We start from the raw sequence: 26,889 nt of genomic DNA, 5'->3' as shown, positions 1-26,889 counted from the left end.
TTTATCCAATATTTTCCCTAGTGGTGGACATTGATATTGTTGCCATTTTTTGCTGTTATCACAATTGTGTCTTTAGAGCCTTGCGTGATAGTTAGTACATTGGATTCAATATATTGTTCCAATGATAATGAAAGAAAAACTTTTCTGTAACCCATGAGGAAAACAAAATAAAGTAAAAAGGAATTAACCTAAGGAAATAATGGCAATAACATTTTTAAAGATACCAGGTTTTGGAAAATATTAGTCATAATGAAGAAAAAATAAATTTGTCTACTCTTACGGATTCATGACCAACATATTCCTTTAAGCAAAGCTTACATGTGTATATTCCTTATTGTAACAAATAACTTAGAGAAGGGATTATTTTATTTCAAAACCACAATGGACTATCTTTAAGTAGAAAGGGTTGGAAAATAATTTTATAACTAAGCATTCTGTAGTAAATTTCTTAAGTAAAATACAGCATTGAGTCTTTTTAAAAAAATTTTTTAAAGATTTTATTTATTTTTTGGAGAAAGGATTAAGGAAGGGAGGAAGAGAGGGAGAGAAACACTGATGTGTGAGAGAAACATCTACCCTCTCACATGTCCCCAGCTGGGGACCTGGCCCACAACACAGGCATGTGTCCTGACTGGGAATCTAGCTGGCAACCTTTTGGTTTGCAGGCTGGCGCTCAGTCCACTGAGCCACACCAGCCAGGGCCAGGTTTGCGTCTTTTACAAAGAAAATGTGTTTCTCTTTTGAAAGCAGTCAGCTCATACAACCAGAACCAAATGTCTTGTTTTATTTTACTTATAATTTATTATATAGGCCTTTTAAAAGGAATCTGGCAAATGTTATTTATTTAGTTATAATTTATTGGTGTGTATGTATACCTTAATTCAAAACAGTTCAAAGCAGGCAACATTAGTTACATTGTATTAAATTACCAGTAATTAATAATGTGGGAGTTTGTTTTCTTTAAAAACTAAAAATATGGAATTAATACAGACTCAGCACAGAATATTTGGAAAATTTTAAAATTCACAAAAGAAAAAAAGTTACCTGAAATTCCACCAAGCAACTGAACAGTTTTTTATAGTCATCTTAAAATGAACATGTTATTTGTATCACATTATATAATTATTTTTAAAAGGACAAAGGCTTTGAATATGTAAGTGGAGAGTAATAGTTCTTCATTATCATTCACACTCAAATAGCCTACTCAAAGGTAAGACCAAGCACTTTCCCACAGAATATCTTTTCCACCCCACCTTCCCGAACAGCCTCTACAACCCCTACTCACACCACTTAGGCGGCATAGGAAACTGAAGAAAAAGAGAAGTTACTCCTTTTTGCTATTGCACTTGGCTGTACTTGTGGAGGTTTTGTTTATTTGCATTTGGATGATTAATCTTTTTCAAATATTTTTTCCAAGTGAACAAATAGCCCACAAGAAAAGTTGCTGGTCCTTCCAGAGCGACGGAGTGTCTGCAGCCAGCCTTATTTTTGATATCCTTCTTTCTTTAGACCTGGCGCCTCCCCCTCCTTGCAGATTACCCTGAGCCTTTTCCCCTCCTCACCCTCGTGGCCTACATTCCAGGAGATCAAGCCTGGCACATGTTAATGAATGTAGGTTTTATTTAGAAACATGACCACTTGTCACTGCTCAGTGTCATATTATCAGTCAGAGACTTACCAACATTTGTCTAGAGTGAGCATTTTCATACTCCCAAACACAGACAAGGGGACACTTTCATCCCCACGCAGGATTCAGCCTTTTGCTCTGCAGGCCTAACTTCTGCAGGTGGAAGCTTCATGGTGGTGGCGGAAGCTCTGTGTGCGTGGAGGATGGCGGAGGACGGCTGTGTGGACGCAGATCTCCCAGAGTGTAACTGCGATGTCACAAGGCAGGCATCTCCTCGGGTTTCTTCCATTGTGCATAGCTTTCATGTTACGTGGGCTTTATAGGTTGGAGGCTGGAGCTTTGCTCCGTAGTCGCCTTTGCCAATGTTACGTGGAGAGGATTGGGGTGAGGAGATTGCTGGCTGTGGACTCCTGAGAGTTATTTGTTGGTTTGTGTTCTTGTCCCCCTGCTGGGCACGTAGAGCTGGATGAAAAGGTTAATGAACTTGGTTATGGCTGGCATTCCAGCTGCCTCTGGACTGTATGCATCATCCGAGGGATATGGCTACTGTAGAGCCTGAGACACAGGAAGGAGGTTCAGAAAAAGATCCAGTTAGTCCATCATTTGCTATTTAAAGGATGGGCTCCTGATGAACTGAAATTCCGCCTTCGCCGGCTCACAGCATTGGAGCTGAAAGCTTTCCCTTTATCAAATGCAAATCTCATATTCTAAGGGTCTGGAGGGTTTGATTGTGAGAAAAAGTTGTTTCTGATTAGGTTTTTCAGTAAGTGTTGGTCACCAGCTAGTATAAAGATTTTAAAACATATGCAAAATGTAGAGATTTATATCTAAAATAGTAACTTATGCAAATGTTTATTTCATGATTTTTCCAGTTAGAATATCATTGTCTCAATAATTTTCATTTGATTTTTTAAAATATCTTTCCTGTTGTCTCATAACATCCCCCAAATACATTCCTATTGTCAAATAGGATTTATTAATGTTACTTTTGGTGCTATTTATATTGAAAATATAAATCTTTGGTTTTGGTTTATGGATCTACTAAATTAATTTGAAGGAAAGTAGTGAGATATTACCTATCTATCTATTAGATATACATGTGTGTGTATATGTATGTATTCATGTTGCAATCTGAAGGATTAAGAAGCTGGACAAGGGGATTTAGTAGTAGCCTCCTTCTTCAGCAAGGTCAAGGGCCGATAAGGCACATGGGACTCTAAAAGAGAACGTAAGCTGCAAGGACTTCCAGATTTAACAGGCTTGTAAACTTACCTAGTCTTACAACATCTGTAAACATCTACTTTGAATTATAACCCTGCATGCTACCAAAAAGAATGTTGCTCAAACTTCTTATAATGACAGGTAAATAAAAATCATTGTAACACTCTACCAATGATTTCCTTTAAAGCAATGATGGATCATTTCTCTTAAAAAGTGATCCTTGTCCTTCAAATACCAAGTTTAATAAACTCAGGAAGATGTATGGGGGGTTTACAATCCAGTCTCTCTCAGCTCACATCTGCCCCCCCAGCACACACACAATATATGTTGCTATTTGTAGTCAAATACACTTTTTTAAAAATGTGAAAGGAAAACCACTTAAACACTCACCCCACTGACTTTGCCAAGATTTGCACAGTTGTTTGAAAGAGGAACTTGGCCCCAGTGGATTATATGAACAAGCATTTCCATGTCACAATGCCCTTGACATACGGCACACTAGCTCTCTGACCAATGGAACTCATTCAACATTATACGAGACAGCTGACCCTGTAAATTATCCGGCTAGTGTAGACAATATCCAGTGAAACAGTGTTTACTCGCATCTCTTTGGGCCTTGGATCTTTTCATCATTTTTGTCAGCCAATTTTGAATCAAGAAAATGAATTTTAGTACAAATAAACCATTTGCAAATGTTGGACTTAAAGGAAAATTTAAAGATGTTTAATATTAACTAATTAATGTCAAATAAATTTAAAAATAAATTTACATTAAATAAAAGCATTTTACTTAGAATGGTGATTATTAACGTTTAGCAGGCGTTTAAGGAGTACACAACTTTGCGCCACGCTTAGCATGGCGGGGAAGAGGGAAAGCCGAAGTGGGAATTCACAGCTCCGGCTCTCCGAGGAACTTACCATGGGGTAGAGAACCCTGTGCAAAAGTAGTACCAGGGGGTTAAAATAATGGTGAGGAGGAAGCAAGCACTGTGGTGCTCCTCCAGCCTCTGGCTCCAAACAAAACCCGGATACTATTATGAGGTTGTTATAAAACCCCATCCCAAAGCATAGTCAGCACTCCAATCTTACCGAATCTGAGGACAGGAAGCTGGTCAAAGTGGTGGGAGAGGTTCCCGAGAGGAAGTTCTTACTGGGGGAAAACCAGGACAGGCATCTCGGTACAATGAGCCATTCTTCAGTCCTGTTCCAGTGGGTTTATTGATTGTAAACTATCCTTTCGGTTTGGGCCGCTACAGCAGATGGCCAGGGCTATGTGAAACCCCAAGCCCATGCTGTGGGCTTGGCCAGAATGGGCCCCCTGAACTTGTCACCCAGTAGCCATTCTGAAACTGCCATTCACTGACTGACACCCAAGTAAGTGAATAAATAGTGTCTTGAGAAAAGTGAATGGATTGTATGGAAAAGTCCTTGGAATTATTATTCAAGGCCAATGCCTTGAAATGCCCTGGGGACACGGTACCATTTATATTTATAAAGCTAGTTAGAGAAATCTTATTTTGAATGGAGTTACCACTAATGATATACATATTGCAGTACATGCTTCCCATGCCCTAATCAATAGGCTATATGATGAAGTAGGGCCATAATTTTCAAATACTTTTTTTCAAAACAGTATAAGATAATGCACCCCAGAGTGCCTTTATGAACTGAATTGTTATTCAAATATAGACATTATTATTATTATAATTAATGAAATATAGATATTAAGCACTGGCCACAGTGAAAATCCTTTTAAACGTATTTGTGTGACAGGAAATTGACTGTGTCATGACTAGATTTTCATCTGAGAAACACTGATTTTAGAAACTGTAAGGGAAGTGATGATAAAGTGTTATGCGATTAAAAGTAATTGAAATGCTCAGAGTACTTTGGTTATGAGAAATTTTCTTCATAGCAGAGTTTCTTTTCCAGAGAAGCCTAACAGGAAGGTCCAGAGAGGGGTGTGGGGGAGGTGCGGGGTGAGAAGTTGGCAGGTGCCTGGGTCATTCTTCAGGTGCTGTACCATACTTACTGACCTTCACTGCCTCCTTTCTTAAAATAATTAACAGTACTCCCTGACCCAAGTTTATTGCTTCACCCAGATGCAGCCTGTTTCCTGTTTTCTTGACAAACTATTCACTTAGATTCAGCAGGGCCTTTCTTATTGCCAGGTCACAGGTCCTCTTTATAGCCCTTGTCAAACCATCCTGCTCTGCATCGACCCCGGAGACCAGTGGTCCCCAACTTTAGCCTGCATAAGACTCCCGTGGAGAGCTTGTTAACAATGCACATCCCCTGGCCAGGGGTGCAGAGCTGCTGATTCAGCAGGACTGGGGTGGTATCTAGGAATATGCATGTATGTGAGCAAACCAGGCGAATTTAATAGAGGAGGGTTTCAGATCATACTTTGACCACGCCCTTTCACAGGGCTTCAGCTCTAGGCCAGCAGCACCTACACCAATGCAATCAACTCCGTCCTCTCCTCGGGACCTGAGAACTCCATTTCCATACATGTCTATCTACCTGACCCCTTGGACTCCTTGTATCCAAAACTTAATGCACCATGAATTCCCAAGAACTCGCTCCTCATCCTATGTATTCTGAGCGGCAGCATCCTTCTAGTCACCCAGATGTAAAAACACATCATTTTTAACTCCTCCTGCCTCACATCATGCCAATTCATGAACGTAGCAATCTAGTCCTCACCTCTGTTCTCACTGTTTCCCAAGTGTAGGCTTCGATGGAAGCTGGTTGCACTCTCCTATTTCTTTCCTGAATGGGCCTCACAACAGCCTCACTTCAAGCTTACATATTCAAAACTGGAACTGGGCTTATCACTCTGTTGCTAATAAACCTTGGCAAAGTTCCTATCTATCTTTAAAACTTTTCCAACCCATTATCATGTCACTACAGGTGGTTTATAATCTTACTCTGGTCTACCCATGAGTCTTCTCTTACTACCTCTTCATCTCCCTTCCACCCTCATTGTCCACCCACTGTACCCAAGGCTCCTTGGTATTACAACATCGTGCCTTCAAAATCTCTGCTTTCTCCCAGGAATTCTTCACAGGAGCATAAACAGTATATCATTTATGGAATTAGCAATTTTTGTGACAACCATTAGGGTTCTATCCCTGTTGTAGTATTATGGCTATATTGAATATACCGTACTTTTCGGACTATAAGACGCACCAGACCATAAGATGCACCTAGGTTTTAGAGGAGGAAAATAGGAAAAAAAAACCCACTCCACCACTGCCCCCCCACAGCAAGCCAGGTAAGCTACATTCGGACTATAAAACGCACCCCCATTTTCCTCCCAAATTGGGGGGGATGCATCTTATAGTCCAAAAAATACTGTAATCATAGCCAATGTTTATTGATTGTCCCCCATGTATCCTAGAGTATTAGATGCATTTAAATCTCACAGGTACTCTTCACATCCATTTTATAGATGAGGACACAGAGCCACGGGAAGGTTGTGTCACACAACCAGCAAGCGGCTGAGCCCGGATGGACCTGGGCTTTAGGCGCTTTGATTGTAGATCTAGTGCTCCCTTCTGTTCGGGGCCTTTCCTGGACACTGACGCTCGTCCTCCTCTGCCCACAGGATAAAGAAGTTGAAAGAGACTCTGGTCGCCATACAGCAGCTGGACAAGAACATGAGCAGCCTGAGGACGTGGCTGGCTCACATCGAGTCCGAGCTGGCCAAGCCCATCGTCTATGATTCCTGTGACTCAGAAGAAATACAGAGAAAGCTAAATGAGCAGCAGGTAAGACTTAAAGCGATTGAAGAAAATAAAGAGGCTTTTAAATATCTGTCCTCCAGGCCAGGACAGCAGGGCAGGTGTGGGAGGTGAACGGGGATGGAAAATCAGGAGGAAGCCAGGCAGGTTCAGTGAGAAAGGGGAGGCCTTGGCTAGGCAGCTGCCTGGGACAGATGAGTTCCATGTCACCACGGAGTTAACCCTTCAGAAGGTAGGCCATCGAAGGGTCGGGGCTGTTGGTCCGCCAGGAGCCACCCTAAGAAGGTAGGTTAGGTTGAGCTGCAGTGATGTATCTGAATTAACCTGATAGTCGTGTTTGTTTCTTTGTGGGTCCCTGTGCCATCACCATAAACTTAGAAAGGAGCCTCTTTTTTCCTGCAGACAGCAGCATTTGCAGACAGGTGAGAGTGCATACTTAGAGATTTGAGAGTCTGAAGTAATTCTGTTTAGCACACAGTCATTGCACCTTCGTGTGTACCAAAGATAGCACGTTGCACGGGTGTACAACACTCGGCCCACCAAAGCAAAAGAGGGTGACCCTGGGAAGTGCACGCAGAGGGGATTTTCGCCTCCCACTCCCCTTGCCTGTTCCTGCAAAGCAGAGAAGACTCCAGTTGCCGTACGTAACACCATAAAGCCCCTGAAAAAGGATTGCTACTCCATGCCTTCAGACTGAAAATAACTGTCCACACTCTGTTACTTTTATCAGTATTTAGGACACTATAGCCAAGTTGTTTAACTTGAAAAATGTATAACGTATATATAAACAGACGTATTTCTGCAATCCTATGAAATAGTTCCTATATTCACTTTATTTTACAAACTTTTTTAAACCAATGAGAATAGGTATTAAAATATATATTTTTTACGCATCAGGTTTACTTTGCTATTTAAATTAGCATTTGTTTTTAAAAACAATTGTTAGCAGGGTTTTATTTTCAATTTTTGTAAAGTTAAATCCTCTGATTGACTTTTTGATGTTTAAAATTCTAATGATTAAATTCAAGGGGGGTCATAGTTGGCCTTCAATAATTCGAATTTCCTGAAGAACACAGTAATGATAACTACAGGTGATAAAGTTAAAATCTAATGATTAGTGTTGTCATTTAGCAAATGTTAAGAAAATCAAAACAGTAAATACAGCAAATTGATTACACACAGACCTACCCACTACTAGAACTCCAATAAAATGATAGTGAGGGAGGGAAAGAAGTCAAAGCTCACAATGGCAAAGAGAACAGAAGTGACGATAGAGATGACAGACGTCTGACAGAACTCGGGGAGAAAATGAACAGATGAATAGTGATGGTGTTTGCAGACAGAGGAAGGAGAAACATGATTCATGCCAGAGTTCCAAGAAGGCTCAGGAAGTAGAGGTGTTGAATCTGCAGGGCTTTAAAATGGAAGGTTGCTTAAAAGTCAAAATAAGGACTGATTAGACTTCAGACCCTCCCCAAGCTCAGCTAGTCAGGCAGTGTTGCTTTGTTTTCTGCAGCAGGAGACTCAAAGATTAGTTCCTGGAGAAGGCAAACCAGAGGGACTTTGGACTTGGGGGTACAGGCCACCATTGAGGCTGGAACCACAATATTAAAAACAGAGAGAAAGACTCCTTACCAAATGGTGCAACTCCCACCCCACTGCACCAGATCCCACGGCCTCACTAGCCAAGTTTATATCTCAGCCAGGATTTAAGCAAGAGCTTAAAATTCTAATCCAGTTACTGGGTGCACAGACTCTACATGCGTCCAGGAGCAAACACAACAAAACAAAGCAAAGCCATTATAAAATTTCAGAACATGGAGGATAAAGAGAAGAACTTAAAGGCTTCCAAGATGAAAAAGTCTAATTTTCCAAAACAATACTGGATGCCAGAAGACAATGGCACAATGCCTTTAAAAAGTTAAGAAAACTATATCTAGTTGTAGAGTATTACACCTGCCATTTAACGTGTAAGATATTTACCTCCTATGAACACATTTGCAAGAAGCTAACGAAAGATACGCTGCCTAGGCTAAAATGAGAGGAAAAGCAATATCCAACCTGGGAGAAAGGGAAGGACATGCCCGGGATAAAGGTAAAGAGGTGTCCCGGTGACAGGTTCACTGCAGCCTGGAGAACACTGTCCAGACTGAAGGGCAATCTGCTCGAGGACAGATGTCTCCAAGGAGGCAAACAGTTGAACTAGATAACCTCACGGCCTTCCCCACACCGGAAATAGTTTCATTAGCGCCCTAAGAAAGGGAACAGAAACTAGCAGCATAAATTCTGAAGAGAAAAAGAGGAAGGGAGAGAGAGAGGAACAGTGATTAAATCCAGAAAAACAAAAAGTTGTATAAAACAATAAATATAACCGTAGCCTATTTTGTTGTTCAAATGTGAAAAATAGTAAATAACCAAAACCATGCAAACAACGATTATTGCTCTAGCTATACAATGTGCTAAAACAGTCATTGGACTCCTGGGAGCCATGTACATGTTTATTCTTTCTCGGCACTAGAAACATCAATAGTGTCTAACATTTGAAAATCAAGAAATATAAATGTGTTACGTAGAAATGTAGAAGCCAAAAAGAGAAGATAGAGCTATAAGAGATGGAAATGGTTGTTTCAAGGCATTGCTTTATTGGAAGCTTAGTAGTAATTTTTGGTGTTTTAATATATTAATACATGTTCTCATTATCTTTCAATTAAATTTTAAATTAAAGTTTTAAAAAAACATATACCAGTGGTTAAAAGTAAAGACTTCCTGGGTTCAAATCTGGTTTCACCACTTTTCTGCATGCCCTGGGGCAAAGTAATGAACTGTTTTAACCCTCAGATTTTTTATGTATTAAATCTAAGTACATGGTTCATAGTGTTACTGTGAAAATTAATGAGGAAAGCACTTAGCACAGCACCTAGGACAAAGTGCGTGCTTAGTCAATTTTATTTTAATCATGGAAGATTTGCCACAGTTTTCTCTGTGGATGATGTTTGACCACAATTCTGGAAAAACTGTAGCATTTGGGATGCATGTGGTAAAAGCCAGATAAATGGCAATCTGTCTCTAAAGGGAAAAATTCTGATCAATATTTAAATGGACAGATTAAATTGATAAGAAATGCATTTTCTTTTATTTCCCATATGGAGTTTTTGTATGTTTCTCTTGCCAATGGACTTAATTCTTGTAGACTTAATTGGACAGAAATATATGTAGATGTAACAGGGCTTCAGAGAGCATTTTGTCAAATTTTTCTACGTTATAGATGAAGAAAAAATTCAGAGATGCATTGTAACCAATTCAAGACCATTACCAGTGGAGGTAAAAGCTAAAATTAAATTTTTTATCTGTATTAGGGCACTTATATATAATTATAAAAGCCCTCAAGCTTTACTTTATATATTGATTTTAACAAACTTTTGAGCAGAAGCACCAAGGGACTTTTTTCCAGTATTTACTTGGTCAGATTCCGCGGGGCTTGACCACAGAGGATCAGCTAGAACAAAGAAGACTGGTGGGGCTGAGAGCAACCAGTTCTCAGCTCTTGGTGGACTGCATTCCTGCAGGCAGCTGCGCCCAAGCAGAGATCTCTGCCCATCTGCAGAGCCCAATCAGTGGCCCCAGTTGGTCTTGGAGTTCAGTGGACAATTCTTCCTAATTTGAGTCCCTGCACAAAGGGCCATTCTGGCCTTTGGTACCCTTTCTACCACCCGGTCTGGGCAGGGAAACAACTTCTCAGCCCTGCCCAACAGCTGAGCATAGCTTCCATCCTGTCACCCCAGAAGCCTGGCTAGAGAACCCAGGCAGCCACAGAACCCATTCAATAGCCCTGCTTGGGCAGGGAGCCAAGCCAGCAGCCCTACTCAGCTGTTAATCATAGCTTCTGCTCCCTGAATAGAGACCTGGGGCAGCTTCAGCGCCCAGTCTACAGCCCTGCCAGCCAATGAGGCTAGACTATAACCCCTCTCAGCAGTGGAGTCCAACCTGGGGCCTTCTCTGATTGCTGAGTATAGCCTGCAACCTTGCCCAAGGAGATCCCAGCCAGTGACTCTGCCCAATCACCAAACATAACCCGCAGCCCCACCTGACAAAAAAGCCTGGATGTCGACCCAACTTGACCATTGAACACAGTCTCTAGCCCCACCCACTGTCAGATACAGCAGGCGCCTCCAGATGAGAGAGCCTGGCCAGCTACCTTGCCCAACAGGGTTGCACAACCAGTGACCTACCTGAGGGCAAAGCCCAGACTATAGCCTCGCCAACTCCAGGGCACAGCCTGCAGCCTGGAATGATCACAGAACATAGCCTGAGGCCCATTCCAATTGCACATCCCTGCCTGTGTCCCCCCTGGAACACAGAATCCAGCCAGCAGTATTATCTGGTCTGAGAGCACAACCTGAGACCCCACCCAACCAGGAGCAATTGCAGAGCCCGACAGCTACAATACCTGCCCCACTCAGAGCATGGAGGTTTTCCAGGATATATTGTATGTTAGGCTAGAGAACAAGTCTCAACAAATCCAAAAACATAGAAATTATATCAAGTATTTTTTTCTAGCTACAGTATTAGGAAACTAAACATCAATAACAGGAAGAAAGCTGGAAAATTTACAAATATGTGGAAATTAAACAACACACTCCTGAACAACAAATGGGTCAAAGAAGAAATCAAAGGGAAGTAAAAATATCTTGAGATAAACAAAAAAGGAAACACAACATACCAAAATCTGCAGGATGCAGTGAAAGTTCTAAGAGTAAAATTTGTACTGATAAATGCCTACATTAAGAAAAAGAGGGGTGGGGGAGGGAGGTGGGTTCAGCTGGGGTGGGGAGGAGGGAAGGGGAGAAAAGGCATACAATTGTAATTGAATAACAATAAAAAATAAATTTAAAAAAAAAGAAAAAGAAAGATTTCAAATAAACAACCTAACTTTACACCTTAAGTAACTAGAAAAGAAGAAAAAACTAAGCCCAAAGTTGGCAGAAGGAAGGAAATGATAAAGATTAGAGCAGAAATAAATGAAATGGAGATTAGGAGAGCAATAGAAAAGATTAATAAAACTGAGTGGTTCTTTGAAATGCTAAACAAGATAGACAAACCTTTATGTAGACTAACCAAGAAAAAAGACAGAGGGCCCAAATAAATAAAAAGTATAAATGAAAGTGGAGACATTACAAGAAATACAAAGGATCATAAGAGACTACTGTGAAAAATTATACACCAACAAATTGGACAACCTAGAAGAAATGGATAAATTCCTAAAAACATACATCCTACCAAGACTGAGTCAGGAAGAACAGAATATCTGAACAGATCAATAATGAACACAGAGGCTGAATCAGTAGTCGAAAACCTCCCAATAAAAACAATTCCAGTACCAGATGGTTTTAAAGTTGAAATTTGTCCAACATTTAAAGCCAGTTTTTCTCATTCTTCACAAATATTGCAAGGAACATTCTCAAACTCGTGCTATGAGGCCAGTATTACCCTGATACCAAAGCCAGGTAAGTACACCACGAGAAAACTACAGGGTAATATCCCCAAGTAACATAAATGCAAAAGTTCTCAACAAAGTACTAGCAAACCACACTGAACAGCACATTAACAGGATCCTACGCCATGATCAAGTTGGATTCATTCCTGGAATGCAAGAATGGTTCAACATGTCAAATCAACAAATGTGATGCATCATATTACTAGAATGAAAGATAAAAATCATTTAATCGTCTCAATAAATGCAGAAAAAGCATTTGACAAAATTCAAAAGTTTTTTCTCTAAGATCAGAAATAAGAAGACAAGGGTACTCACTCTCACCAACCCTATTCAACATAACACTGAAAGTTCTAGCCAGAGCAATCAAGCAAGAAAAAGAAGTAAGTGGCATCCAAATCAGAAGAGAAGATGTGGAATTGTCCCTGTTTGCAGATGACATGATCTCATATATATAAAATCCTAAAGATTCCATCAAAAAACTTAGAGCTAATAAACAAATTCAGTAAAGTTGTAGGATACAAATTCAACATACAAAGGTCAGTTGCATTTCTATACACTAATAATGAATTATCTGGAAAAGAAAACAACCTTTTTTACAATAGCATCAAAAGCTATAAAATACTTAGGAAAATTTAATCAAGTTAGTGAAGTAGCTGTGCATTTAAAACTATTGACGAAAGACATTGAAATGGAAAGAAGTCCCATATTCATGAATTGGAAAAGTTAATATTGTTAAAATGTGCATATAACCAAAGCCATCTATATATTCAATGCAGTCCTTAGCAAGATCTTAGCAAAATTCGTACAGAACCACAAAAGACCCCAAACAACCAAAGCAATCTTGAGACAGGAGAGCAAAGCCTGGTTTTATACTATATTGCAAAGCTATAATAATCAAAACAGCAGGGTGCTGGCATATACACAGACATGTAGATTACTGGAACAAAATCAAGCCCAGAAATAAACCTATGCATACACAGTCAACTAATGTTTGATAAGGGAGCCAAGGATACTCAATGCAGAAAGGATAATCTCTTCAAAAAATGTTGGGTAAACTGGATATTTACATTGAAAAGAATGAAACTAGACCCCTAGCTTACACCACACACAAAAATTAACTTTAATGGTGTAAAGGCTTAAATGTAAAACCTGAAGCCATAAAACTAGAAGAAAACATAGGGGAAAAGCTTCTTGACATTGACCTTGGCAATGTTTTTTAGATATGACATCAAAATCAAACCAACAAAAACAAAAATAAACAAGTAGGACTAAATCCAAAAAAAAAAAGCTGCACAGCAAAAATAATGTTCAAACAAATGAAAAGGCAGCATATGGAATGGAAAAAAATATTTGCAAGCCACATATCTGATAAGAGGTTAATATCCAAAATATATTAAAAACTCTTTAGCAAATAATAATAAAAACTAATTTAAAAGGGTCAAAGGACGTGAATAAATGTTTTTTAAAAAAGATATTCAAGTGGTCAACAGGTACATGGAAAGATGCTCAATGTCACTAATCATCATGGAAATACAAGCCAAAACTACAGTAGGACATTCCTGGTCAGAAAGGTGATTAAAAAGACAAGAGATAATAACTACTGGCAAAGATGTGGAGAAATGGGAACGCTTGTGTGCTGTTGCTGGGAATGTCAATTGGTACGTCCACTATAGAAACCATTATTGAGGCTCCTCAAAAAGTTAAAACTAGAACTATTGTATGATCCGGCAATTGCACTTCTAAGTATGTATCCGAGAAAATGAAATCACTATCCTGAAGGGGTATTTTCAACCCCATGTTCACTGCAGTTTTATTTATGACAGTGAATATGTGGAAACAAACTAAGTATCCATCAGTGGATAAATGGATAAACAGAATGGAGAAATGGATAAACCAGATGATAAAGCCATCTGGCGCTGGACATTTTTTTATTGGGAGGTTTTTTGTTTTTATATTTATACACACACACACACAATGGAATATTATCCAGTCATAAAAAGAAGGAAATACTGCAACTTCTGACAACATGGATGAACTTGAGGTCATTGTGCTAATAAGCAAAATAAGTGAGACAGAGAAATAATAATGTTATGTTATCTTATATGTCGAACCAAAAAAAACTAACCTCCTAGAAACAGAGAATGGATTAGTAGCTGCCAGAGGTGGGGGTGGGAGGTGGGGTTAGGGATTGCATGAAGGTACTCAAAGGGTACAAATTTCCAGTTACAATAAAAATAAGTTCTGGAGATGTAATTTACAGCATGGTGATTATAGTTGACAATACTGTGTCATATATTTGAAAGTTGCTAAGAGAGGAGATCTTAAAAGTTTTCAACACACACAAATTTTAACCGTGAGGTAATGGATGTTAACTAAATTTACTACAGTAATCACTTCATAAATATGCAAACATCAAATCATCTCTTTGAGCACTTTAAATTTACACAGTATAATATTTCAATTTTATCTCACCCAAGCTGTGAAAAAAACTTTTAAGTACTTGGGAAAAATTAAATCAAAGCGCTATAACTTCTTTAAATGAATACATTATGCTCATGTGCCTAACACTTCGTCCAAATGCATGTTCTTATCCGTGATACACTTTAAGACCTGCAGTTTACTTGGATATCACATCCACAGAAATCGCTGTCTTTATCTTTGAGCAAGTATCAAGTTTAATTTTTGTAATATTTTATTTCGTATTTTTTAGATCAGCAATTTCTGTGCTGACTTTCACGTAACTGAAAGAAGTTATTCAGGAGTTCTGAAAGGCCTGTTGAGTGATATAAAAATATTTTTAGTGGAATTTATCTTCTGTGTCTAGTTTATAAAAATCTCTAAAAATTAATCAGAGCCACTGTTGTTATACTTAGTAAGAAGCTAACATTTGTATAAAAGGCATTGATTGGAACATACTGCTAAGGAGAAAAAAGGGAGGAAGAATATACACACGAGAATATAAATTCCAGCTATCTGAGTAAATTGAGGAATTATTGTTAGAACAAGAGAAAAGCTAGGCATATTCTAGAGCTGTGCCAAAGAAAAGGAAAATATATTAAGGCCCTTAATAAATAGGGCAGGCAAAAAAAAATGGTACTGATAAGCCTCACTTTTAATGATGGAATATCTTGAGTAAATTGAATTAAAAGCTCAATAGAAAAAAAAAGTTATGTTTTACACTTATATTATTTGCAATCAATATAAAGATTTTACATGGTAGAACTCTGGAGAAATTCAACGCCTTGCTTATCATTATAATCTACTTCTTACATTTAAAATCGCTCACTGAGCCCTGGCCGGGTTTCTCAGGTGGTTGGAGCATCATCCTGTACACTGGAAGGTCACAGATGCAATTCCTGGTCAGGGCACATACCTACGCTGAGGGTTTGATCCACGGTCAGGGAACCTATGAGAGGCAAATGATTGATGTTTTTCTCTTACATCGATATTTCTTTCTCCTCCACCTCCTTCCTCCCTTTCTAAAGAGCAATGAAAAAAAATGTTCTCAGGTAAAGATAAGATATAAAATTGCTCACTGAGGAAGCTGCTGATGATAGCGCTGGTGTCGTCATATGTAGTAAAGAACCCAGGTCTTTTAAACTCATGGCTCCTTTGAACAATGGTGGAATTAACTGTTTAAAACAATTTGCAGATCTTTAGAGACCAAATCCCAGTTCCTGAGTGCCAGCTCTTAATAGGAACACATGCATTCCTCTGATCGATGGATTGGAATGAGAGCGATATGTCTGTGAAGTAGAGTCTGGGGCAGGATTCATTTTTTAATCACTAAAGAAGCTCGTTTTATTCTTACTATACTTGATGTAGTCTATTTCATTTGTTCTGTTTGTGTTTTCGCTTGTGTTTTCGCATTGCTCACATAGCTGGAATATTTCTAGAATCATTTTCTCATACTTTTGAGCTCACTGTATTTCATAAATGCAGTTGATGAAACCTCAAGCACTGGTGGAAAGGAAGTATTTGTCCAGGTTTGACCTAACCATTTGTCAGCCGGCGGATACTGGTGCGCTTTCTCCCATCTGCATACAAGGCCTTCATAAGGCGTGTCGCATTCCCTGCAGGAGCTGCAGAGAGACATAGAGAAACACAGCACAGGCGTGGCCTCCGTCCTCAACCTGTGCGAGGTCCTGCTGCACGACTGCGACGCGTGTGCCACCGACGCCGAGTGTGACTCCATCCAGCAGGCTACGCGCAACCTGGACCGGCGATGGAGAAACATCTGTGCTATGTCCATGGAAAGGAGGCTCAAGTAAGCTGGGGTATTCCAACCATTGGGAAAGAGGAAGGGCCAAAAAGAAAAAAGAAATTTACCCAGAGCAGCCATTGTTCACTGTTTCCTTTTGGTCGAAATGTCCAGAAATGGCCTTAGTTTTCCAAGCTTGTTGTTGTCTACATTTAGTTGGAAAAATAAGTAGATATAAAGGTAATATGACCATATAAAAGTAATATACAAATACTATAAGCCAAGGTATGCCTGACCTAAGAGTTTAAATATAATTCAGAAAAATATGCCTCTGCTGAGTATGTACAATGCTATAGAATTGTTGGTTGAAAAATAACATTCTTAACCTGACTTGCGTGGCTCAGTTGGTTGGAGAGTTGCCCCGTAAACCAAAAGGTTATGGTTGGTTTCCCTGTCAGGGCACATGCCTGGGTTGCGGGTTCAGTCCCAGGTTGGGGCTTGTGTGTGTATGAAAGGCAATTGATTGATATTTCTCTCTCACATATATGTTTCTCTCCCTCTCTCTCCCTTCCTTCCTCTCTCTAAAAGCAATAAGCATGTCCTTGGGAAAGGATTAAAAAAAAAAGAAAGAAAAATAATATTTTCTTGTTAAAAATTAAATAATAAAGCAAAGGGCTTATCTTTAAGCCCTTTGAAATTCCAGGCAGAAAAATATAGTATGTTAGAAAATTATCATAATAATTTAAGGCACATACTCTTTTTGCTCTCTGGGGAACTCTTGAGAGCTTAATATTTATCTTGCTGTCATAGATTGATTTTGATGAGGGTGAGTTTGACATTGAACTTAAACGGATTCTCAGGCCTTGTCTTGTTTCAGGAAAGCCTTGGCATGTGTGTGCACTGCACACTCGGTGTCGCACTTCTAAACTAAGAAAGTTAACATTATGTGCATGTGGCAATCAGTTTGACTAATTCCAAATCCAGAGTGCAGGATGTGTGTTCAAAAAAAAAAAGAAAAGGAAAAGAAAACAGCTGTTCCATTTCGGCTCAAACAGTTGTCTCCTTTTCGCTCTAGTCCAATTTGGCTCAAGGCACAGTCACTGTCTGGCGCGACTGTTTCTGGTTTGGGCATCCTTAGTCCCGCGGCGGGGCTCTGCAGCACAAGCTGTCTCTAACACCCTGGTTCTGTTCCTTCGTTTTCTGTGTCAGAATCGAAGAGACATGGCAACTGTGGCAGAAGTTTCTGGATGACTATTCGCGTTTTGAAGATTGGCTCAAGATTTCTGAAAAGATAGCTGCCTTCCCCAGCTCTTCGGTGGTGCTCTATACAGTTGCCAAGGAAGAACTGAAGAAATTCGAGGTGATTTATCCTTCCAGATCTTTAATCCTTAATTTGCTGTGAGAGTAACCAGCTGGTAGTTGGTGTCCCAAGACATAAACTATTCACCCACACATTTTTTGTTCAGACAGCTGGGGGATGACTTTGTAGTCATCTTTATTATTACCTCACAAGGAGGCAAAGAAGTGGGAAAGGAGGTTTTTCTTTTAAGATTATCAAGAATTGCAAATACAGTACAAAATAATGAAGAGGAATTCTGTTGGAAAATAAAAATCATGATCCCCCCAAAGATCTTGGCATTCTTTGTATTTCACAGTTCTTTACAATCAAGTATTCAAGATGAAAATATGTGGTTTTCTCCCTGGCTGTGTGGCTTTGAAGGGTTGCTGGTTCGATTCCCAGTCAGAGCACATGCTTGGGTTGCAGCTTTGATCCCAGCTGGGGCACATGCACAAGGAAACCAATCAATATTTCTCTCTCACATCAGTGCTTCTCTTCCCCTCCCACCCCTCTCTCTCTCCCTCCATCCTCTCTCTCTTCCTTTCTAAAAATCAATGGAAACATGTCTTCAAGTGAGGATACGAATCAATAAATAATAAAAAGATATTGGTTTTCCATACTATAAAAATCTGTCTTCCAAATGTACTTCATTTATTTTTACCTAATTGGAACATAAATGTATATTTTTAAAATCAGTAATAAAATAGAGTTGGCTCCAGATTGCATAAAACACTTTAATCATAAACCATTTCTAATTATAAATGAAGATACATGTATAATTAGATGTATTCTTGAATCACAAAGACTTTCCAATTTCCTAGAGACAGAAATAGCCTCAGTCTAATCATACTCACAGAGACCGGAATCATTCAATAACTGCTTCCATTCCTGGCCGGCTCGTGTGCTCCCGAGCCTGCTCCATCACCGTACTACGAGAAAACTCAACTTCTCGGCTGCCTCTCGTTTTCACAGAGGACCTGATACAGCGTGAAGTTGACCGTGTTTTAACTTGAAGTGTCTTTTCCCATCATTTCCCACTGACAGGCAGACGTGTGTACTCACTGCGAACAGTTCTGGTGAGTGTCTTACCCAGATAGTCCTTGGTTACCAATTCTGCCCCAAGCTCCCCAAGAGGTTCAAAAATAAGAATAAAAATCAAACCAAGCCCAGCTGCACCCATGTTTACCTGGCAACATTTATTGAGGCCTGTGATCATAAACATGAAGTGTGGTGGTTCTAGTGAGGTTTAAAATCTAAGAGTCAGAGATGGGCAGCTATAGGAACTTATAAAAATATTTAAATACTGTGTGAAATAAATATGTTCTGACATAAAATTATCCTGACATCTGAATTTGGATTTTTATGTAACTATACACCTAAATTCCAGAAAAAAATAATTGGTTTTCTATCGACAAGGTTTCTCCTTAGAAAATTTCTAGGAAAAAGCCACAGTAGCTTTGCAGTAAATGGCAGGTCACCGTGTGAACCAATGTTGTGACGTGTTCCTGCATTGCCTTAGTACACACAGCTCTGGGAAGGTTAAATTAAAGCCTTCTCTGATTAGCTTATCATACAAAGCAGATTATATAAGATCCTTTTTGATGCTGTTTTAGACTCTCAGATGTTATGGCGAAAGACAGTCATAGCATTAGCTCCTGTAATGAATGATTTTATCATTTATCTTGTAGTTAATTTTCTTATGAGACCAAAAAAAATCGTAAGAACAAAATTCTGTTTGAGGACAGCTTTTGCCTGTTCATTGGCATGAATATTTGGGACAGATCCTGGTGTGCTGGGACACCCACCCACGATGCCTGCCAGCACTCCGTTGCAAAAACATACTCCGTGACCTCCAGTAATGGCAAAAGCTGAACTTTTCTTAGCACTTCCTTTACTGGAGCAATAAGTTAAAGTCTTACAGAAAAGAAGATTTGCTTTACTAGGAGGAAGGCTCTATAAGCAATTCTGAGAAGGAACATCATTGCAGAGGCAGAAACGTAGCAGCTGTGAGCAGTGAGATGAGCCACAGGAAGCCGAACTCGGGGATTTAGATGCGTATGGTCCAAACAGTTATACAACGTTCTATCAAAGGCCAAGATGAAAATCATCATAAGGCATACACATGAGACTGGAAAACTCATTTTTGTTTTGGCCAAATGATTCTTAGGCTAGGCCTATACTAGATTGCACAGAGAAAGAAGAAGGAGTATTTTACCTTCAAAAACTCTGAACTATGGACATGGTAACCTCAAAGGTGAATAGACACTACCATGAAAGACACTGTATCAGCTCTAAAATGTTTTCTAAAAACGGAGTCACTCGTGGGAACAACAAAAAGAAATAGAGCACGATCCAAACCTTTTTCTATGTGAGTTACTTGTGTTTTACTGAACTGCTTTTCTTAAAAGTTCGTAAGAGCTTGCACTTAAAGGACCTTCCATAAGAGGTAGTTTTAATTTTTAATGGATACCAGAGTTGAGGCAGTTTCCGGATTTTTAGAAAATTACATATTTTAGAAATAAAGAGATGTTTTTTTTGTAGGCATATTTTCTCAATATTGCCATTGGGAATTTTGAACATTTCAAACTCATTTTGGCATATGTAAATATTTTTGTAATAAATTCTTGTGGGAAAATTTTTTTCTGGCTGGTAGTTATCTTAAAAGCTGTATTTTATATGTATATGTGTAAATTCTCTATAAGTATATATCATATATGTACATGTATTTGTGTATATATATGTATTTATTAGTATTTACATTCTCTTTTATGTTTTTGTTTGATCTGCTACCTCTCCTTAAGCCACTCTGATTTTATTACGTACCTTTAACAGGGAGAACTACATGCTCATCAGAGATTGTCCTTTGCCTGTCTCTGACAGCATCACTTCCCCTTCCCCCAACGTTGCAGTCTGGAGCCCAGACACCCTTGCTGAGAGCCATTGCGGATCTCACTCACCGATACCCTTCTCTGTGGTCTTAGGCTTTCCAGCGACAGGTGCACGAGACCCTGACCCAACTGGAACTGATCAACAAGCAGTACCGCCGCCTGGCCCGAGAGAACCGCACTGATTCTGGCTGTCGCCTAAAGCAGATGGTCCACGAAGGCAACCAGAGATGGGACAACCTGCAGAAACGCGTCACCTCCATCCTGCGCAGACTCAAGGTCTTCACTATGCCTCCTCTGTAGCTTAGAGACCTGGAGGACAGGATTGGGCCATTTGAATACAATATTAAGATACAAGCTCAGTGATTTCATAAGATTGGGGTGGCAATATGGGGATCCAGGGTTAACGTATATGGTAACGGATGGCGGGGGTTCTCGTTGTTCATTGAGAAAAATGACTTTCCGGAAGACCGTTGGAATTGGCAGTACCATCTCAGCCTGTGGGCTTTTTAATTATCATATTCTTTTCACATCCAGCATTTCATTGGCCAGCGCGAGGAGTTTGAGACGGCACGGGACAGCATTCTGGTGTGGCTGACAGAGATGGATTTACAGCTCACTAACATCGAGCATTTTTCCGAGTGTGACGCTCAAGCTAAAATAAAGCAACTCAAGGTAATAGATTAGTGATTCTTCCAATTATCAGTGTGAAGAAGGGCTGAAGAGGAAGGGATCTGTAGATCTCTCGGTGAAGAAGGACATAATTAACCTGCTTTAGTTTTCCTTTTTTAAATTTATTAGGGTGACACTAGTTAGTAAGATTATAGAGGTTTCGGTATACATTTCCGTGGTACCTAATCTTCATGTCGTGTTGTGCGCCCACCACCCGGAGTCAGATCATCTTCCATCACCGTGTATGGAATACTTGATTCCCTTCACCCTTCAGTACCCCCCAGGCCCCTTCCCTCTGGTAACCACCAAATTCTTGTCTGTGTCCACGAGTTGTTGTCTGTCTTGTTTGTTTACTTGTTACTTTCAGCTTCACATCCCACATATGAGTAAAAGCATATGGTTCTGGACTTTCTGTCTGACTTAATTTCATTTAGCCTGATATTCTCAATGTCCATCCTTGTCACAAAGAGCAGTGACTGAGTAGCGTTCCATTGTAGATATATACCACATATTCTCTATCCAGCCCTTTACTGAAGGACTCTTCGGCTGTGTCAAATTGTACACTTCGCTATATAATTTAACCACAGTGGCTAGTTGAAAACTAAATAGGAGGGACATAGTGCATTAGATGGAAGGATTCTCTAAGGGGAAGTGTATTTAGTAATTTGAATAATTTCCAAAGCATCTTATGAAATTTCTTTGCAAGACAGTTAAACAGATTTAAAAAGACATAATCATAATACCCATAACCTTAGGTCATTATAATAAAACAAGAAGTTACCTTTAATCACATATTATCAGGATGAAAAAATCATAAAATGGTTAACTCTGTATTCTGCCCAGCCCTCCCTACCCCTCCCACCCCGACTCTTCCCAAGTTGTTTTATGGCAAATTGATATTTGAAACTTTTGGCAGGAAATTTCTTCCAAGTGATAGTTGAGTCTTTGTTTTTGTTTTGTTTTGTTTTTTGTTTCTGGACTCTGGCAGAGTCCTAGAACTTTTTAGTGCCCTCGCTTCTCCCCTCACAGTCTTTTTTCATTATCGGACAGTTTTGACTATTTGAAGGTTTATTCTTGTGAATTAAAATGTATCCCCGAAACTTGTCCCAAGTAGCTTAACTCTTTTCAATGAGTCTAAATGATCTGGAGGATCATTTAGACTCATTATTTTTTGAGTCTAAAAAACTTATTATTTTTAGGACTCCTTATTTTTCAAATCATTTCAATCTCTCCCGGTTATGTCCCGAAACACTAAAAATCATCTGAGAAGAATTTGTGAAGTTGTCATTTGCTTGGTTTCTCGTAGTCATGGATGATGCGTGATCAAGAAACCTAAAATTAAAACGTGCAGGGTATTTCTCTAAAGTGCTTCATTTATTTTAGTGGCACTGCAATGATTACAATTGATTTCCATCAGGGACGACCTGTGCTATCAACTTCATACTGGGTTTGAATGTTTTTTCCTGTGATTCTCTGCTCGCTCTGTCCATGGTTGGAGATTTTGTTAGCCAGAAGCACCTTTTCTGGTCATGAAATTCTAATGATTCCATTTGCAGCTCATGTTCTAATGTAAAATGTTTATGTTTTACTTTATAAAGCTAGTACTTTATAGTAGCCTCTTGGCTTCTCAACTGTATACAATGAATTCAATATCCCCTACGTGGTTTTTCTTAAATATGTCTCTTATAATTATGTCATGTCAATGTGCAATAAAAATCACACGAGGCGTGTGCTCCCTAGGCATTCCAGCAGGAAATTTCCTTGAACCACAGCAAGATTGAGCAGATAATCGCCCAAGGAGAACAGCTGATTGAAAAGAGTGAGCCCTTGGATGCGGCGCTCATCGAGGAGGAGCTGGACGAGCTCCGGCGCTACTGTCAGGAGGTCTTCGGGCGCGTGGAAAGATACCACAAGAAACTGATTCGCCTGCCTGTATGTAACACCGTCTTTTCATTGTCGTGAAAGCTAAAGAGAATTACTTATGGGGGGTCAGGTAGCATTGTGGCTCTGAGCCCAGACACTGGATGCAGAGTGCCCGGGTTCCAGTTACAGCTCTGACATGTGTTGGCTACGTAACCTTCTACAAGTCACTTCACGTACCTTGCCTCAGTTTCCTCAACTGTAAAACTGGTTTAATAACAGTACCTACCTTGTGGAAAGGGTTGTTTGGGGCAAGAAATAAGGATAGATAGAGAACTTAAAAAAGTACTTGGCACATATCTTCTAAGGAAGATAAGCTTCCAGAAGAAGCAAGGAGGTGGAAGTGAGCAACGTAAATAGTCGCTCAATTGATGAGGTTGTTTCATTGACTTTTTTTTCTCTTCTATTCGCTGCCACAATCACATCTCAAAGTTGAGATGTTACTATTAGAATATTCGGAGCACTCTGTATTAAAGTGTATTTTGTATCTGGGATAGAAGTTTAAAAAGGACAAGCTAAGACTGTGTTAGTGATTTGCCTCTGTTCCTGACGTGTGCCATTGTGTACGTGTTGTGTGGCCAGCGCGGTACTAGGCTGCCTTTATTTACATTATCTTATTTAATCTCACACCAATTCTTTGAAGTTGGTTTTAATATTATTTCCATTTTAGCAGTGATAAAACTGAGGCTTTGTCAGATTAATTTATAAGATGCTTTTAAAAGCGATCACAAAATTCTTTTTGGTTGTTGTTGTTCTGGGGTTTCCATTTCTTTTATTGTTTGCTTTTCCTCCTAGAATTATCCTTGTTGCAAATTTCTGTTTTCTTAATTTTATATATTTTATTGTTATTCTATTACAGTTGTCCCAATTTCCCCCCCTTTGCCCTCCTCCACCCAGCCCACCTCCCCACTCCCACAGTCAGCCCCCACCCTGTTGTCCATGTCCTTGGGTCATCACAAGACCTGTTGACTTGACGATAAGAAGTTTAGAGTTGTCCCCCCGAGGCAGGAATGAGACCCGGATAAGCTTGCTCTCTGAGATTCGGTGAGAGGCAGAACAGGCAGCATTTAGGCCCGTCCCATCGCCGCAGTAATGGAGTTGGCTTGACTGCATTTCCAGCTGCCAGATGATGAGCACGACCTCTCTGACCGGGAGCTGCAGCTGGATGACTCCGCAGCTCTGTCGGACCTCCACTGGCACGACACCTCTGCGGACAGCGCGCTGTCCCCCCAGCCTTCCTCCAACCACTCCCTCTCACTCGCCCAGCCCCTGCGGAGCGAGCGGTCAGGACGAGACACCCCTGCCAGCGTGGACTCTATCCCCCTGGAGTGGGACCATGACTACGACCTCAGTCGTGACCTGGAGTCTGCTGTGTCCAGAACTCTGACCTCTGAGGATGAAGAGGGTCAGGAAGACAAAGATTTCTACCACAGGGGAGCCGTGGGCTTATCAGGTAGGAAAGAGTTCTTCCTATATTTCAACGTGAAAGGAAACGAAAGGGAGTGGATATTGTACCGGAAACATGCAAGCTCAGCAGAATCATCTTCTGCCTTCTCCCCTCAGGGGAATTCGTACATAAGGGAACACTGGATATCCATGGGATTATGAAGTATGAAAGTTGGCATGGCCATTGATTTATCCCACAGATACTTAAGGTCTTACTATGTGACAAGTGTTTTGCCAAGCACTGGGAACACACAGTTACTTTCCTTACACTCAAGACACGTTTGCACTAGGCTAGCAACGTGCACAGGGAGGTAGAGAGCACAGCCAAGGGGCAGCTAACCCAGAGCTTTGAGGACCAGCTGTAGGGAAGGCACTCTTGAGCTGAGACCTGGAGGATGAGTAGGAGTTGGTCAGGTGGATGCAGCAATGTTCAGAGGGAGCAGGAGAGGACACCCATCCCAGCTTATGACTAGCCATAGTACTTTCTGTCACCTGAAGTCTGTCCAGAATAACAAGGCTATAGATCAGGAAACATAGGGTAGACAAAGAAGAGGTGGAAAGGCAAACTAAGACCTGGTCCGTAAAGCAGCCTTCTCACATGGAAAGGAGTTTGGCTTTTGTCCTGAAGGTAACGGGAGCCACAGCAGGGCCCTAAGGAGGAAGGCGAAGTAATCAGATGCATATTTGCAAAGAACCTGACTTCATGCTATATGGCAGAAGTGCACTGGGAGAGAAAGAGGGACAATGGAAACATTTTATAATCCAGGACAGAGAAGGGACAGTGGCCTGAACTGAGGAAGCAGCATTGGAACTAATGAGAAAGAAAGGGACGTGACAGATCACAAGAAGTCCCCTTCATGACTCATGATTGATAGACGTGGGATTGAGGCGATTTTCTGCCTGGGGCATCTTGGTGAAAGATGTGACCTCTCTCCCTTCTGTTTCGTCTGTATCCTAGTCTCATAGTCAGGCATTTGGCATCTAGCAGCGCTGTTCCTTGCATAGCCACCGGCCACAATGTGAGCGTCAAGCCCTGAAAGGTGACTGCAGTTGACATTTGCTGTGTCGGACGCATTATGTGATACATGAATTTCAAAGACTTACACAAAGAATCTTAAACACTAATATGTTGACTACACATAAAATTTGGATGTATTAGGTTAGTAAAATAAAGTATTAAAATTACTTTCAAGTATTTCTCATTCCTTTTTTAACATGGCTTTCACAGCCTTTGAAACAACACGTGTGGCTCACGTTCCCGTGATTGGCCTCTTTCAGCGCTGCTCTGGAATCTGACTGTTCGGCTTCACATTCGGTTTTGCCTCTTTAGTAGCTGTTGAAACATGGATAGTAACTTAATTTCCCTGGACGTCAATTTTCTCATCAGTGACATGGGAATGACACTCCCATGTGACCAGTAGGATAAATGAGTACTTGACACAGTGCCTGGCTCATAAACACTCTTCGTGAATGTGAGCCCTTCTTACGATTCACTCCAGGAAAACGTTGGTGGGCGTGCGCAGGAGCTATCTGTCAGCAATGACTAACTTCCTTCTTTCCCCTAGGCAGGTTGCCTTCCTGCCACAAAGGAATCAATGTTTTCAGAACTTGCCTGTCAACTTAGACTGTGCTCTCTTTGCAGACGTAATGATCCCTGAGAGTCCTGAGGCCTATGTAAAACTCACAGAAAGTGCCATCAGAAATAGCCCCGGTAGGCACTCCCCGCCGAAGCCAGCCTCCCTCCCTCACCTGTAACAAGCCCCTCTCTGCACAGCCCCTGTCCCCCTCACAGCTCTGTGGCACAAGCATGTTAAGGCAGAACCTTCTTCTCTGGCTGCTGTACCAGGGAAACAGAAAAACAAACAAAACAAAACAACTATTCAGTTTGATCAACAGCAAAAGTGAGATTTGAATGATCAAGTGCGGTGAAATAACTTCCCGACTCGTCGAGTAGAGACCCGTGGTGTCCATGAACAGCAGAAACCCTAGTCTCCAGCGTTTGTGCCTTAGCACCCTGGTTGGTGACAGCAGCTCTGACTTGATGACTCGGACGGGTGACCCATCTCCCTCTGGCTGGAGAGTCAGGGCTCGTGGCCCTGGTCCAAACCCACTAGCCTGCATGTGTGACCTCGGGTCCGCTGCTCGTCCTCCTCACCTCAGGGGTCCCCTATTAGATAAGGAGCGAGACCAGATGTTCAGCTCTCTGCAAATTTTAATTAATAAGTCTTAACCACATATAAAATAATTTGAAAAGGAAAACATATTCCATGGTATCTTAAGTCTCAGATTTTTCTTTCAGGACATAATGATTCCTGAAAAAAAAAAAATTAAAGAAAGAA

The 26,889-nt window shown here is 40.5% G+C and overlaps 1 protein-coding gene across 3 annotated transcripts in view; it reads left to right on the top strand.

Moving 5' to 3' along the window:
• SYNE1 (spectrin repeat containing nuclear envelope protein 1) overlaps positions 1 to 26,889 on the top strand; it is a 389,799-nt gene that overhangs the window by 342,356 nt on the left and 20,554 nt on the right. Inside the window, exons 1-9 of one of the 3 annotated variants that reach the window (XM_045188912.2) lie at positions 1,685 to 1,889; positions 6,458 to 6,620; positions 16,167 to 16,354; positions 17,498 to 17,648; positions 20,609 to 20,791; positions 21,050 to 21,187; positions 22,925 to 23,116; positions 24,224 to 24,557; positions 26,193 to 26,261. In XM_045188912.2, coding sequence (XP_045044847.2) covers positions 1,798 to 1,889; positions 6,458 to 6,620; positions 16,167 to 16,354; positions 17,498 to 17,648; positions 20,609 to 20,791; positions 21,050 to 21,187; positions 22,925 to 23,116; positions 24,224 to 24,557; positions 26,193 to 26,261 — 1,510 coding nt within the window. In that variant the 5' untranslated portion in view covers positions 1,685 to 1,797. Of the gene's footprint in view, positions 1 to 1,684; positions 1,890 to 6,457; positions 6,621 to 16,166; positions 16,355 to 17,497; positions 17,649 to 20,608; positions 20,792 to 21,049; positions 21,188 to 22,924; positions 23,117 to 24,223; positions 24,558 to 26,192; positions 26,262 to 26,889 lie in introns of those variants that run through there. The other 2 variants (XM_045188911.3, XM_053914376.1) reach the window with 2 other exon arrangements.

Source organism: Desmodus rotundus, chromosome 11 (genome assembly GCF_022682495.2).
Source record: "Desmodus rotundus isolate HL8 chromosome 11, HLdesRot8A.1, whole genome shotgun sequence".
Classification (NCBI taxonomy): domain Eukaryota; kingdom Metazoa; phylum Chordata; class Mammalia; order Chiroptera; family Phyllostomidae; genus Desmodus; species Desmodus rotundus.
Note: the sequence above shows the minus strand (reverse complement) of the source record. Positions and strands in the feature narration are given on the sequence as shown.